This window comes from Ricinus communis, chromosome 2 (genome assembly GCF_019578655.1).
Source record: "Ricinus communis isolate WT05 ecotype wild-type chromosome 2, ASM1957865v1, whole genome shotgun sequence".
Taxonomy (NCBI): domain Eukaryota; kingdom Viridiplantae; phylum Streptophyta; class Magnoliopsida; order Malpighiales; family Euphorbiaceae; genus Ricinus; species Ricinus communis.
The window spans coordinates 12,518,317-12,533,313 of NC_063257.1; the positions used below are offsets into that span (position 1 = coordinate 12,518,317).

Genomic DNA, 14,997 nt, shown 5'->3' on the forward strand with positions numbered 1-14,997 from the left:
TAAATATTCTAAAATTAATTAATAAATATTTTAAAATTATTCATATTTATTATGTCAATAAAATTTTAAACAATTAAAAATATTTGAAATAAATAATTTGATATTATTTTTGAACTATTGTAAATAAACATTATATAAAAAATTTTGTTAAATTTTATTTATAAATTTAATTACGTATGAATAATATTTACTAATATGTAACACTTTTTTTGTTATAAATACAGAAGAGTAAAAAGCCCAGCCCATACGACATGTGTCAAGTTCATGACGCCGGAGCACTACTTACTGCACCAAGATCACGTGAGCGGTCGGTTAAAGTAAAGCCAATAAGGAGAGTGGGCGGTGTTTGGATTTAGAATCTGAGCTTCCTCAGTTACTCTGCTAATTATAATTAATTAATTAATCAAACTTAATTAATTAACAGACAGAGACAGAGAGAGCGTACTATGTGATGTTTATCCAAAACTCAAAAAGAGTAGACAACAGTGGATAAATAGTAAGTATACCAAGTAACACAGCACACAGCTAAAAGAAACCCAAAACCCATTATCATTATCATCATCATCATCATCATCATCATCATCATCATCATCATCACACCCTTCACTATCACTTTGTGTCTCTCAATTTCAACAACTAGCTCTAGGGTTCCTTCCTTCTTTCCTTGTTGTTCACTTGCTCTGCTTCTTCTTCTTCTTCTTGTAGGTCAGCTTTTTGTCTGTTGCTTCTCCAAATCAGGTATCTTTTCTTAGCTTGATTACTGCTTCTTTTACTTTTATGTTGATCATCAAGATATATGATGTCAGTTTTCAGAGTTTGTTGATCCATTTCTAGTGATAGGGACTAGATGATGATCAAGATTTAGTCTTTTTTTTTGCTTTTGTTTTGGCTCTGTTCTCTTCTTCTTGCTTGCTTTATTTTATCTTTTTGCTGCTTTTGCTTTTATAAGTTCTTTAGATCTTTACCTTTCTTTTCTTTTCTTTTCTTTTTCTTTAACTTTTCTTTTTCTCTTTTTATTGTGTTCTTTTTCTATTCTGGGTCCCGATTTATGTTCTTAATTGCTTAGTCTATCTAAATTTTGAAATTTTCAGAGACGGTTTGACTTGGGTATTGTCCTTTTTTCTTGTTCCAAATAGTATAACTGATTGATTTTTAGGATTTAATATTGTTTGTATTTATGTGGGTGTACACCAAGATTCATATTTTTTTGGGTCAGGATTCACATCCTTGGATGTGAAGCTGTTCTATAATTAATATACTTTTGTGGGTTGTGTTTGAGCTGTCCTTTTACAGCAGGGAACGATGAACAGGGCAGTTAATGCATTTTTGTCCCGTGGAAATTTGATCAAGAATGCGGTTTTGCAACATGCCCGTGTTGTTGCCAATCCAGGATTGAGGCCTATTGTTTTCTCACGTTTTGAATCTGTTTCGTCGGCTCGAATGGAAGAGCAAAGCTTTGAGAGCACCACGATTGCGGACGTCTTGAAAGGAAAAGGGAAAAGTGCTGATGGATCTTGGCTTTGGTGTACTACTGAAGACACTGTTTATGATGCTGTTAAGTCGGTATGAATCTTTGCTTTAACAATAGGTTTTCTTCCTATTTGTTGCTGCTTCCATTGATTGGAATGATTAGTTTGTCACAATCCACTCCATCTTTATAGCATTTGGCCTTATCAAAGTCATTTGCTTTTAGATGACCCATCACAATGTTGGAGCCTTGGTGGTTGTGAAACCTGGTGAGCAGAAGTCAATTGCAGGAATTATCACAGAGAGAGGTAATTGGACTGTGCCTTACTTGCATTAACAACCTTATGGATAAAGTTTTTGTGCATATAAGAGATCTAATTGGATTTAGATATTATAACATCTATATCTTACTTGCCATTTTCTTCTTGGAAGTTGGAGTTAAATTTTTATGCCATGAATTTAGTGTTAATCATTAATTTCTTGTAATTGGGCAAGAATAGTGCTACTATATTCTAGATTTCAATTATAGTTTGATGCTATGACTGCACTAGATTTGCAATCTAGGATTGGCTGTAGATTTATGTGAAGAAGTTTTGTTACTGGTACAATTTTCATGGATAGTGTTTTTTAATGCTGCATCGGAATGTTCCATTATTAGCACTTCATTATTTTTCACTTCCTTTTGTTTTCTTCTCTTTTTGCTTTTGTGCAAATCTGCCCACTTTAAATTTCCTTTGCTTAAAGAAAAGCGGATTTTATTTTTTCTATTTCCTCATTTTCCAACTAGTTTATCTTGTGTTAATATTCTATTTAGGAAGTCAACCATAAATGAAATAGTTCCTTGGGATGGCTCCAAGAAAGGCTTAAAAGGTCAACTTGCCCTCTGCACTTGTGGTTGATGGGCAATTAGCCCCAATTATTTTTTGGGCCAAATTAATCCATAACTTTTACTTACATAATGGAGGGAATTTGGTGGCCAAAAGGTATGTTTGGGGTTAATTACCAATCACCCCATGTTCACGGGGAATTGACATTTTAATCCCCCTAAAAACCACAAAATGGACATTGGGCGATGGGTTTTATTAAAAAAAGAGTCAGGAGCCGGTGCGATGCACGGAATAATTTATTATTGAAAATTATTATTTTTTTAAAATTAAGCCAAATAATTAAGATATAAATTATAAAACCAGTGCAAAATAAAAGGAAATAATAACCACTTTAGTAAGATATCACAAATAATACAAAATTAATAACTTTGAAATTTTATTTATGGTGATAAGAATATATTTGTGTTGTGTACTGTGGCCATAGGTAAAGAATGAGAGATGAAAAAAAATTAGGTATTTATACACATGCGAGAAACAATGCAAAATATCCGCAAAACTATAACTTCTATCTACAAAGTTTAAAAGATTATGCGTATATATAGTCATGCGAGAAAGTATTCAAAAAGTTAGCTAAACTTAGAATATAACTGCAAAATAAGTGAAAAGGTTGAAACAGGGAAAAAGAAAAGAAATTCAATTGAGAACATCAAAAGTTAGCAATTAAGATAAAAAGTAATCAAAGATGCAAAGAGTTGCAACTTACATAATAGTACTAAAGACTACATGCCAATGCTACTTGGCAAATTTTATTCCTTTAGATGCCATATATCAAGAATTGGCACATGGAAAAACTAAATTCCTTAGGTGTTATATTATTTATATAGATGATTCCAAATTTCTGCAACTGTTTTTTGATGTCAGCTGAATAACAAATCATGTCCGCCTACTAGAGGCACTACTTTTGGAAGAACTCCAATTATTCCATCTTTGAGTCGGTAACCTCTTCCATCTATGATACTTTCAGGATGGTAGTTTTTATACTTTGGCATCCAATTTTGTTCTTTCTCTTAGAAGCAGAATGGCTGGGCCCAGAGGTTGCCTTAGAAGATGCCTGAAAAGAATTTTGGGAAAAGAAAAAGTAGAAAGGCCAGTTGCCTTGATGTTATACTTCTCTCTGTTGCATAAGCAGAGAACTTATTTATTCAAGTCCTAGAATGGGAGTATGGATATAACTGGAATATGTTCCTTTTAAATAATTAAGTTTCTATAAGAATAAGAGAAGATTGCTTGGTCTTGTGCCATTTATTAATTTTTTTAATGCCTTTCTTTGCTGGGTGACGTTATTATACTGTCAACAATATATTTCAAGCTATTATAGTTTTGGTTGTTTATAAATTCTAGATTACTTGAGGAAGATCATAGTACAGGGAAGATCATCCAAGTCAACTAAGGTTGGGGATATTATGACTGAAGAGGTACCTGTATATGGCTCTGTGTTGACTTTATAAGAACATAATTAAGTTTGACTTCTATCTTCATATTAAATATGCAAATTGATCTATACATGTATATGCACATATTGCAGAATAAGCTTATCACAGTCACTCCTGATACTAAGGTTCTGCGAGCAATGCAACTGATGACAGGTATCATATGCCATCTATCTTGATATATTGATTCACTTGCTGGTTCATTGATTCTTGTTATAAGGTGGTCTAACCAGGATTTATATTATGGTTGGCAGATAACCGCATCAGGCACATTCCAGTCATCAATGATAAGGACATGGTTGGTATGTTGTCCATTGGAGATGTTGTACGTGCTGTGGTGGCTGAGCACCGGGAGGAGTTGGAACGCCTGAATGCTTACATACAAGGAGGTTATTAGATGATGACGATGACGACAATGAACAAGAGGAATTGCTGCTGGTGCTCCTTTTAGAAGACCATTAAGCCAAGAGCCTGTAAATGTAGTGTGTTGTATTTGCCTCCTGTTTTGTGGTTCTTACCTGCTTCCCGCATCAGAATCTCTGATGTCTAATAACAGCATCTGGACTAACAGCTTAAGAATAAGCACAATCATGTTGTTTGAGACTCTTTGTCTATACACCTTAGACAAATGCGGTCAATGCTGCCTCATCCATGGCTGCGAACTTATAAATTTCCAATGCCCTTTAGAAACATTTAGTTTTGAAGATCTTTCATGGCCTCCTTATGCCAATCTAAGGATAGCAAAGTGCATTTTCATGTTCATTATGGCATGTCTTTTGATGGTTTATATTCTTAGGTACTGCGTTTGAAAGGTTTAAAAAAAGTCTCCTGTTTCCTTCCTGGGAAGTAGCCATAAGGGGTCTGTTTTCATTCAATTTGCTTTTTCTTTGTTCTTTCTTCTTTTCTTCACCGGTCTAATTGCCAAATGAATTCTGCATTTTGGATTTGTTTTTAAATTTAGTAGGTCGTTTTAATTTTTCAAATTTTAACAATGTGTTTTGGCATTAGTTTTTATTTGTCTCTAATGAAATTATTAATTACTAATTAAAATTTATTAATGTGACTGCGATTTTAATATTAATAATAGTAATAATAATAATAATAAATAAATAAATAAATAAAAATAGATTGAGTTAGTATTAGTTGTTGACTCATCTTATAATAAAAGACTTGTATTATTTAAGTAAATAATAGATGGTTTAATAATAAGCACTTTTTAATATTTTACACATTTTATTAAGGTTTAGAAAAAAAATTCAATAATATAACTTTATATTCATTTTTTGCTCTTATTTTTTTTATTGCTCGTTGCATTGGTTGAAAGTATTTTTTTTAAAATTTTTAGATTTTCAAAGAGAAATAATAATAACAAATTTAAAACTTTTAGAGACGATTTAGCAACTTCAATATTGATTTAATTACTTTTTTAGTTAAAATCGTAGTGACATCAATAGATTTTAAATTTTGTTAAAAATGAAAATGAAAATTAATGTTAAATATCTAATATTAAAAATATAAAATTGAAATTAACGCTAAAAATATATTACTAGTATTAAAAAATAAAATTATATACTAAATTTAAAGATAAATATACTACAAGATTTATCAGCAATTAAATCTTTTATCTGCTAAAAATATATTACTAGTATTAAAAAATAAAAATTACTCTAGTAGTGTCTAAAAAGAACTCAGATTTTCGGGGAGCTGGGAAGGAAAGTCTTTCGAGTTGGAAATGACGCGCAAGAAAAGATAAGCCTAGGTTAGTTAAGGCGATGTGCCGCTTTTTTTAACTTTGGCGACTATATCTCATAATCTTTCTAAAGTGGACGACAAGCGTGTATTGGTAGAGGACCTTCCTGATTGAGATAAATCTCATTCTTTAAACAAAGGAGGGTTCTTGTTGACTCTGGCGGAGGCTACATTGCAGCTTGGCCATCAACTATGAGTCTTTTATATTGGAATGCTAGGAAGCTTGGAACCTTCGAGCATTCAATAATTTGATGCGTTTAGTTCGCTAAAAAGATCATGATATTTTATTTTTTTGCGAAACAAAGTTAAATAATATTGATTATTCCCGTTCCAAATTTTCTTTAGGTTTTTTGATGTTCTCAGTGATAGAGTGGTGTGGGTGCTAAAGGTGGTTTATTATTGCTTTGGAAAAATCCATTTGCTATCCCTATTAAATCTTACTCGATGGATCATATTGATTATCTCATTGATCACAGTGGTAAACTTTGGCATTTTGTAAGAATCTATGGACATAGTGTGCCAGCTTCTAAGGTCTCAAACTTGGTCGTTGATTAGGCAATTATATTCTATGTTTGAGTTTGCAGATCTTCCTTGGTGATTAAGCGGTGATTTTAATGAGGTTTTACTGGATAGTGAAAAGATTTGTAATGACCCGGAACCAAATTACATGAAATATTATCCGCTTTGGCCCCCCACTGACCTCACAATTTTGTCCCTTTGACGGATTCGAGAATTTTCCAAAAGGTCCCCCATCCTGGAATTTCTCGGAACCAAGAGCACGTTTAACTTTGGAGTTCCTACAACTCCACGGCCAAACAACCAAAAAGCGCCTCATGTGATTAGTTTCAACTCTCTACATATATATTATCAACCATTCCCCGCCCCATTTCAATGTGCAATTCGATTCATTCATGTACCCCCATACCTCAAAGTGCTGACATCCTAGAAGCCTGCCAGAAGCCGCTCCTTGTCTAGGCATCCTATCTTTTCTTTGCCTCGACAATCACTTCCCGCCCTCATTGGACCGCTCTCTAGGCCAGGTTGTCACATGCCCACCAGCTTCTGCCTGGTTCGTCCTCGAACCATACATCTACTAGAGGGGTCCTGCTCTTATACCATTTATAACGACCTGAAACCACATCACATGAGATATTGTCCGCTTTGGCCCCTACTGGCCTCATGGTTTTATCCCTTTGGCGGGTTCGAGAACTTCCCAGGAGGTCTCCCATCCTGGAATTTCTCTGAACTAAACACGTTTAATTTTGGAGTTCCTACAACTCCACGGCTAAACAGCCAAAAGGCGTCTTATATAATTAGTTCCAACTCTTTACATATATGTTATCAACCATTCCCCACCCCATTTCGATGTGCAATTCTATTCATTCATGTACCCTCGTACCTTAGAGTGTTGTCATCCTAGAAGCCTGCCAAAAGCTGCTCCTTGTCCAGGCATTCTATCTTTTATTTGCCTCGGCGATCACTTCCCACCCTCGTCGGACCGCTCTCTAGGCCAGGCTCTGATACCATTTGTAACGACTCAGAACCACATCACATGAGATATTGGCTGCTTAGCCCTCACTAGCCTCACGGTTTTGTCCCTTTGGCGGGTTCAAGAACTTCCCAAGAGGTCCCCCATCTTGGAATTTCTCTGAACCAAGCATGTTTAACTTTAGGGTTCCTACAATTCCACAGCCAAACAACTAAAAGGCATCTCAGGTGATTAGTCTCAACTCTTTACATATATGTTATCAACCATTCCCCACCCCATTTCGATGTGCAATTCGATTCATTCATGTACTCTCGTACCTTAGAGTGCTGTCATCCTGGAAGCTTGTCAGAAGCCGCTCCTTATCCAGGCATCCTATCTTTTCTTTGCCTCGACAATCACTTTCCGCCCTCGTCGAAACGCTCTCTAGGCCAGGCTATCACATGCCCACCAACTACCACCTGGTTCGTCCTCGAACCACACATCTACTAGAGGAGTCCTGCTCTGATACCATTTGCAACAATCCGAAACCAAATCACATGAGATATTGTTCGCTTTGGCCCCCACTAGCCTCACGATTTTGTCCCTTTGGCGGGTTCGAGAACTTCCCAAGAGGTCCTCCGTCCTGGAATTTCTCTGAACCAAGCACGTTTAACTTTGGAGTTCTTACAACTCCACGGCTAAACAACCAATAGGCGCCTCATGTGATTAGTTCAAACTCTTTACATATATGTTATCAACCATTCTCCGCCCCATTTCGACGTGCAATTCGATTCATTCATGTACCCCCTTACCTCAGAGTGTTGCTATCCTAGAAGCCTGCCAGAAGCCGCTTCTTATCCAGGCATCCTATCTTTTCTTTGCCTCGGCGATCACTTCCCGCCCTCGTCAGACCGCTCTCTAGGCCAGGCTGTCACAAGTGGTGGCAGACCTCGTGCTTTATCTTAGAAGACAGGGTTCGACAAAGTTATGGATAGCTGTGGGTTGATTAGTTTAGATGCTAAGGGACATCGTTGTACCTGGATGAATAAGCATGCTTCTGGTGATCTAATCCTATGTCGGTTGGACCGGTTCATTGCTTCTGCTTAATGGTTGGAGTGTTTCCCTATGGCTTCTACCTCAAATTTATCTTTTCATGGATCTAATCATCGGGTTATTGAAATGCTCTTACATGCCTCAGTGCCAAATCCTATTCATTCGGTTAATGGATAGAAAAAAAATCCTACTTCTATTTTGAATGATTTTGGGTGCAAGACGCTGAATGCCAAAATGTGATTGAGGAAGGTTGGATGTCTGCCTTGCACTGGCGATATGGATCGATTTCTCCAAAATTGACAAATGCACTTCTTTGTTGTCTAGTTGGAGTTGGGTCAAGTATAAGAAATTGCCATATGAAATCTCTACATTACAAGTTGATATTGAGAGCTTAAAAAATAATGGTTGTAGTGTCGGTGATCTTGAATGGTGCAAACACTTGGAAGCTCAATTAGAGAAAATGCTAGCCAGTGAGGAGATTTGCTGGAAACAACGAAGTCTTGTGGCTTAGATGTCTCATGGAGATAACAATTTGTTGTTCCATTAGGTGGCTTCTCACCGAACAAAAAATAATTTTATTCGAGGCTTTTTTAATGTTGATGGCATTTAGTGTTCTCAAAGAGGGGAAATTGGTGCCAATTATGCTAGAATATTTTTCAGACATCTTCGAGTCGGTATGTGCTTTGCAGGATTCTATTGAGGTTACTAATGCTATAAACAACTATCTTACTGCTCGTTTTTCTCTTAAAGAAGTGTAGAAAGGCGTTGTTTGATATGCGCCCTAATAAGGCACCTGGGTCTGATGGGATGCTAACCCTTTTTCTCCAGAAGTATTGGCAGACTTAGTGTGAACGTTACTAAGGACGATTTGGATGTTTTCAATGGTGGTAAGGAGCTAGGTGATTAGAATACTACTTTAGTGTCTCTTATCCCTAAGCTCAAGGACCCTAGTTCTATGCGGGATTACAAACTAAAAAGTTTGTGTAATGTCCGTTATAAAATTATTTCCAGAGTCATTACTAATCATTTCAGGGGTGTTTTGAATCAGGTGATCGATGAAGCCTATAACGACTCGGAACCAGATCACATGAGATATTTTTCACTTTGGCCCTCATGCTTTTGTCCTTTTGGCGGGTTCGAAAACTTCCCAAGAGGTCCCCCATCCTAAAATTTCTTTGAACCAAGCACGTTTAACTTTGGAGTTCCTACAACTCTACGATCAAACAACCAAAAGACACCTCATGTGATTAGTTCCAACTCTTTATATATATGTTATCAACCATTCCCGACCCTATTTCGATGTGCAATTCGATTCATTCATGTACCCCCATACCTCAGAGTGTTGCCATCCTAAAAGTCTGCCATAAGCCGCTTCTTGTCTAGGCATTCTATCTATTCCTTGCCCCGGCGTTCATTTCCCGCCCTCGTCGGACCACTCTCTAGGTCAGGCTGTCACATGCCCATCAGCATCCGCCTGGTTCGTCCTCGAACCACAAATCTACTAGAGGGGTCGTGCTCTGATACCATTTATAAAAACTCGGAACCAGATCATATGAGATATTGTCCGCTTTGGCCCCTCACTAGGCTCACAGTTTTGTCCATTTGGCGGGTTCGAGAACTTCCCAAGAGGTCCCCCATCTTGAAATTTCTCTGAACTAAGCACGTTTAACTTTGGAGTTCCTACAACTCCACAGCCAAACAACTAAAAAGGGCATCATGTGATTAGTTCCAATTCTTTACATATATGTTACAACCATTCCCCACCCTATTTCGATGTGCAATTCGATTCATTCATGTACCCCCGTACCTCAGAGTGCTGTCATCCTAGAAGCCTGCCAGAAGCCGCTCCTTGTGCAGGCATCCTATCTTTTCTTTGCCCCGGTGTTCATTTCCCGCCCTCGTCGGACCGCTCTCTAGGTCAGGCTGTCACAAAGCCCAAAGTGCTTTTGTTCCTGGTCGTCAAATAATAGACAGTGTTATCTTGGGTTTTGAGAACATTCAATGGCTTTAAAATCATAGGCAAGAGAAACATGACTTTTTATCTCTGATGCTGAATATGAGTAAAGCTTATGATAAAGTAGAATGGAATTTTCCATACCAAGTGATGCAAAAAATGGATTTTAATGATACCTGGATTAATATAATTTATAGATGCATTTCCTCTATTATATATTCTTTCCAAGTCAATGAAATTGCAGAAGGTAACTTGATCCCTTCTAGAGGGCTTTGTCAAGGTGATCCTTTATCACCATACTTATTTATGCTTTGTGGTTTAAGGACTTTCCTATCTTATTCATTCAGCAGTGAATTCCGGCCAATTACATGGTATTCGGGTAGCTAGGAATGCCCTTGTTATATCTTATTTATTTTTTGTTGATGACAGTTTAATATTTTGCAGAGCTTTTGTTTGGGAGTGTTCTTGCTTATAGAATGTTCTCTCCACTTATGAGGCTACTTCAAGTCAAGTTGTGAATTATGATAAATCTACTCTATCTTTTAGCCCGAGTATGAATGTTATGGTAATTGAGGCCATTCGCTCGCTTTTTGGAATTTAGTAGTGAGTGGTCATAGAGTCTATTTGGGCTTACCTACTTTCTCTCTTAGAAATAAAAGGGTTCAATTTGGGTATTTAGAGTTAAGGCCATGAAGCATATTCTAAGCTCGAATTTCAAATTATTATCTATGGGAGAGAAGGATTGTTTGATTAATTCAGTTATCCAATCTATTTCATCATATGCCATGTCTTATTTTAAGATACCTTCTTCTGTACTTAGAGAGATTGAAAAATCATGTGCAAATTTTTAATGGGGTATGGAGGATGTGCATAATAAATTGCAGTTGAAATCCTAGGAGGAGTTATGTAAACCGAAATATTTAGAGGGTACAAGCTTTAGAAATTTGAGGATTTTCAACCAATCTATGGTGGGGAAGCAATCTTGGTGCGTCCTGTCTAATACAGATTCTTTAGTGTCTCGGTTTCTCAAAGCCTGGTATTACCCTAATAGCTAATTTATATGTGCTTCCTTGGGATCTAATGCTTATTTTTGGAGAAGTATTTTATGGGGAAGGGCTCTTGTAGCTAGAGGAATTTGGTGGAGGGTTGGCAATTGGGAGTGATGTATATGTTTATGGTGATAATTGGATTGATAGACCTTTTACTTTTAAAGTTTTGCCTCCTCCTTTATTTTTACACTCTCAAGTTTCTTGTTTACTGCTGGCTAATGGCGATTGGAATGAGACATTAATTAGGAGTCAAAGTGGAAGATATTCTCAGTATGCCTTGACCTTGTTTAAGCAAGTTGACATAATTTTTTATCCTTTTGATTGTAAAGGTGATTATACGGTTAAAAGTGGTTATCACACTGGTCTTTCTTACTCTTTTACAAGTGCTTCCTCTCATTCCTCGGTAATGCCTAGATGGTGGAAATTTCTCTAGAGCATTACTCTTCCTCTAAAGGTAAAAATTTTCATGTAGAGATTATGTCGAGATCTTATCCCATGTGGTATTACTCTATTTCAGCATCATGTTCTTTGTGAAACTAAGTGTCTAAGATGTGGTTTTGGTTTTGAGACTTCTTTACATGTTATGTTTTATTGCCTCGACTCTAGTAAAATTTGGAAGCATAAAATTTTCTTCAATCTCATTCGTGAATTCAAATCTGATTCAATTTTAGAGCTCTATCTGGCCATTAAATTAAAGGTAGAGAAAGATGAGTTCACAATTTTCTATCTTTGTTGTTGGATGGCACGGTTTAGTAGGAATCAACGTGTGCATGGGGTGTTAGCTTCATTCTTAAAGTAGTGTTTGCTAAGTCTGTCTCATGGCATGAAGAGTTTACTTAGGCTCTTGACTGTATAACTGTCTCGGAAGCGGAGGTACCAAGGCTCTAGATGGTCTCACCAGCTTAGGATATTGAAAACTCAATGTTGATGGTGCGTATAAGACAAGATGGAGTTGTACAAGTATTAGTATCGTTTTGCGTGACTGTAAGGGACGGTGTGAGGCTGCTTTGGCATCCAATACTCAGTCTTGCTCTTCTCCAATAATTGTTGAGCTGTGTGCAGTTCGAGGAGGTTTATCTTTTGCAGTGGAGTGTGGTATTTCTAGAGTAGTTGTTGAGTCAGATTTTATGGAAGCAATTAACTTGAGATGAGGTTATGCTTTTTCTTCTGGTCTTGGTGGTTTTATTGAGGTTATTTGGTTTCTTGCTACCTTTTGTAGGGTTACTTCTTTTATTCCATTCCTAGAAAGGCTAATAAGGTTTTTGACTGTCTAGCAAAGTCAGGGTTATCAAATGGTTTTTTTTTTCAGGTGTGGATGAAGGATGAGGTCCCTGGTTGGCTTCATCACCTCTTATTTTCCAATTTGGTTTAATGTTGTTGCTTGGAATGAGCTCCATTTGTATCTAAGGTGCACTCTTTTTTTTTTTTCTTATGGAGTTTTTTTCCAATTGGGTTTTACTCTTTAAGGTTTTTAATGAGGCCCCTATTTTCTTAAGCAATAATACAACTTTCTTTCAAAAAAAGAAAACTAAATTAGGCAATGGATATTATGAGAAATCATAGTATTGAAATCAAACTCCACCATTTCAGCCTCAACCAATGTCATAATATGAAACAACTTAGTTGATGGATACTCTAGAGAAATTAGGTGTTGATATTCGGTCGTTATCTCTCCAGCTTATTCAAAACCGTACCCAAATTGGATTGATAAGCTCTTCTAACTCCCAAGGAATTACAAAATTTAAAAATTTACATTATTCTCTAGTAGGGAAGACATCGAATCTAGTATGGAGGATGTAGCAAAATTCTTTGTTTAATCTAGAAAAAGTAGAACTTATGTTTTCTTTAAGGCTAAGACTATTAAGAAGTTTATTAACCAAAGTTTCTTTTACCTGGTATACACATCTGTCACCTAATTCTATCATCAGTTAGAAGAAAATAGAGGAGAAATTGCACGAAGAATTTTTACATAGCACCTTGAGATGTTACCTTAGCCGATTTGGCAGGAATCGCCCTAGTAAACCGATCGAAAAATACATTGGAAATTTCAGAAAGTTGAGAACTAGATGAAAAATATATATTTCTAAAACAAACTCTATTCCTTTAGTTGTGAAATAATTTCAATTTGCTTTAATATTATGTTTGGTTGAAATCCATAAAAGAGTTCATTTCATTGGAGAAAAAGACATGAAAGAGAAAATAAAATAGAAATGATAAAGTTGAAAGATATATTCTAGTGCTATATAATGTATTGACTTACAATGTGAAATTCATTTGGAAACTCTATAATGTATTGACTTATAATGTGGAATTCATTTGGAAACTCTATCTTTTTTTTTAGAATTTAGTTTATAACTATAACCAATTCCACACAAGTTTAATTATATAGAATAGTAAATTAATATTCACTCCATTAAAGTATACAAATTCTAAATTCATAAATAAATTGTAAGATTTTATGAATTTTAACGAAAGACTAGTGTAAAATAACTTTCAAAAGACACAATAATAAATATAGTAACTGGATATGAAGGATTGTTGAAAGAGAAAGAGCATAAGAGCATACCATCAAGGGAGACATATTTACAAAGATAAAGCATATGTCTAAATAATGTTGTGCTTTTACCTTTTTCAATCTCCACTAAAACAACACTGTTTGGAGATGTGGTCAGTCTCTTGCTCTTAGTTATATAGTAATAATAATGCATAGAAATTAAACAAATTTATCATTATATTGTTGAAAACAATTATAAAGTTCATTCAGAGATGGAAGCTAGACAATAATTTTTGTAATACTCTTTTTTTTTTTAAATGAAATTTAACTAAAAACATTTAAATTATTTGTGAAATTATAAGAATAATTTTATATTTCTAATACATACCTACTTATAAAATGGTTGTAATATCATACTAAAAGAATAAATTCACTTAATAATTTATGATATTAATAAATTTTAAAAATATTTTTATCAACTATAAATTAAAAGACCAAAATCCTTCTCAGAACGAGGAACTTGCTGGTAGTTAGAGTATTGTAAAGCAACAAAATAAATACAGAATAATACAATAAAACTTATCTCTCTAATTAAATATATATATATTAGAGAGATAAGCTTTATTGTATTATTCTATATTTATTTTGTATATATATATTATTTGTAATCAATAAGTTAGATGAATAACAATTAAAATTATATATTATTTTATTCACAAAAGATTCTCAATTAAGCTAAGTTTGTTTGGGAGGCTAACTCATAATGCTTAATATAATTTAACAAGATAAATAGTATCACAATTAAAATTGAAATTTTAAAAAAGAATAATGAATACTAACAAATACATTATTGCAATGTTTGCATAAGGAATTTTATAACCACCAGCAGTATCAACGTATCCTCACATCCAACAAATATCCCAACTACTAGCCCTAAGCTACCAACAATACAATATATTTTTTTATTCATAAGAGGCCCAATGGACTGTAAGCTACACAATAAGAAATAGTTATTCATTTACACTCACCATAAAGACGAAATTTAACCTAGTAAAGAGGTGGGGATTTAAACTCAAGACCTCCACCTCCAAAAAGCAATCGCTCTTGCTAATTGAGCTAGGCTTCCAATGTTATACAACATTAAACCCAAAAGCATAAAAAAGATATCCGAGCAATTTTAGATGTATTAATCTTTTAATGACGTTATTATTTAATTATAAATATATAGTATTTTAAAATATCATTACATCGGTGGAATGATTTTAGACTAACAATAAATATTATAATAGATTAATTAGAATATCAAATTGAGTTGATAAATTTGAGATAAGATTCAATATTCTTTACTTGAGTAAATATTTAGTATAATCTCAATTAAAACACAAACTCAAAACCCTTAAGTTACTTTTTTTCCCTTCAAAATTATGGTATGTGGGATTATGAAAA

At 35.0% G+C, this 14,997-nt stretch overlaps 1 protein-coding gene across 3 annotated transcripts; it reads left to right on the forward strand.

The window, feature by feature from the left end:
* The first annotated feature begins 534 nt into the window (after positions 1 to 534).
* LOC8286049 (CBS domain-containing protein CBSX3, mitochondrial) lies at positions 535 to 4,546 on the forward strand. 3 transcript variants are annotated; one of them, XM_002526343.4, is made up of 6 exons: positions 535 to 738; positions 1,294 to 1,563; positions 1,694 to 1,775; positions 3,696 to 3,769; positions 3,880 to 3,940; positions 4,039 to 4,546. In XM_002526343.4, exons 2-6 carry the CDS (start codon positions 1,303 to 1,305, stop codon positions 4,179 to 4,181), a joined length of 621 nt encoding a protein of 206 aa, XP_002526389.1. In that variant the 5' UTR covers positions 535 to 738; positions 1,294 to 1,302; the 3' UTR covers positions 4,182 to 4,546. The 3 variants fall into 3 exon arrangements, with proteins under 3 accessions (XP_002526389.1, XP_015579189.1, XP_015579188.1); XM_015723703.3 differs by having other exon boundaries at positions 543 to 738; positions 1,280 to 1,563; XM_015723702.3 differs by having other exon boundaries at positions 544 to 738; positions 1,297 to 1,563.
* Positions 4,547 to 14,997: the final 10,451 nt, after the last annotated feature.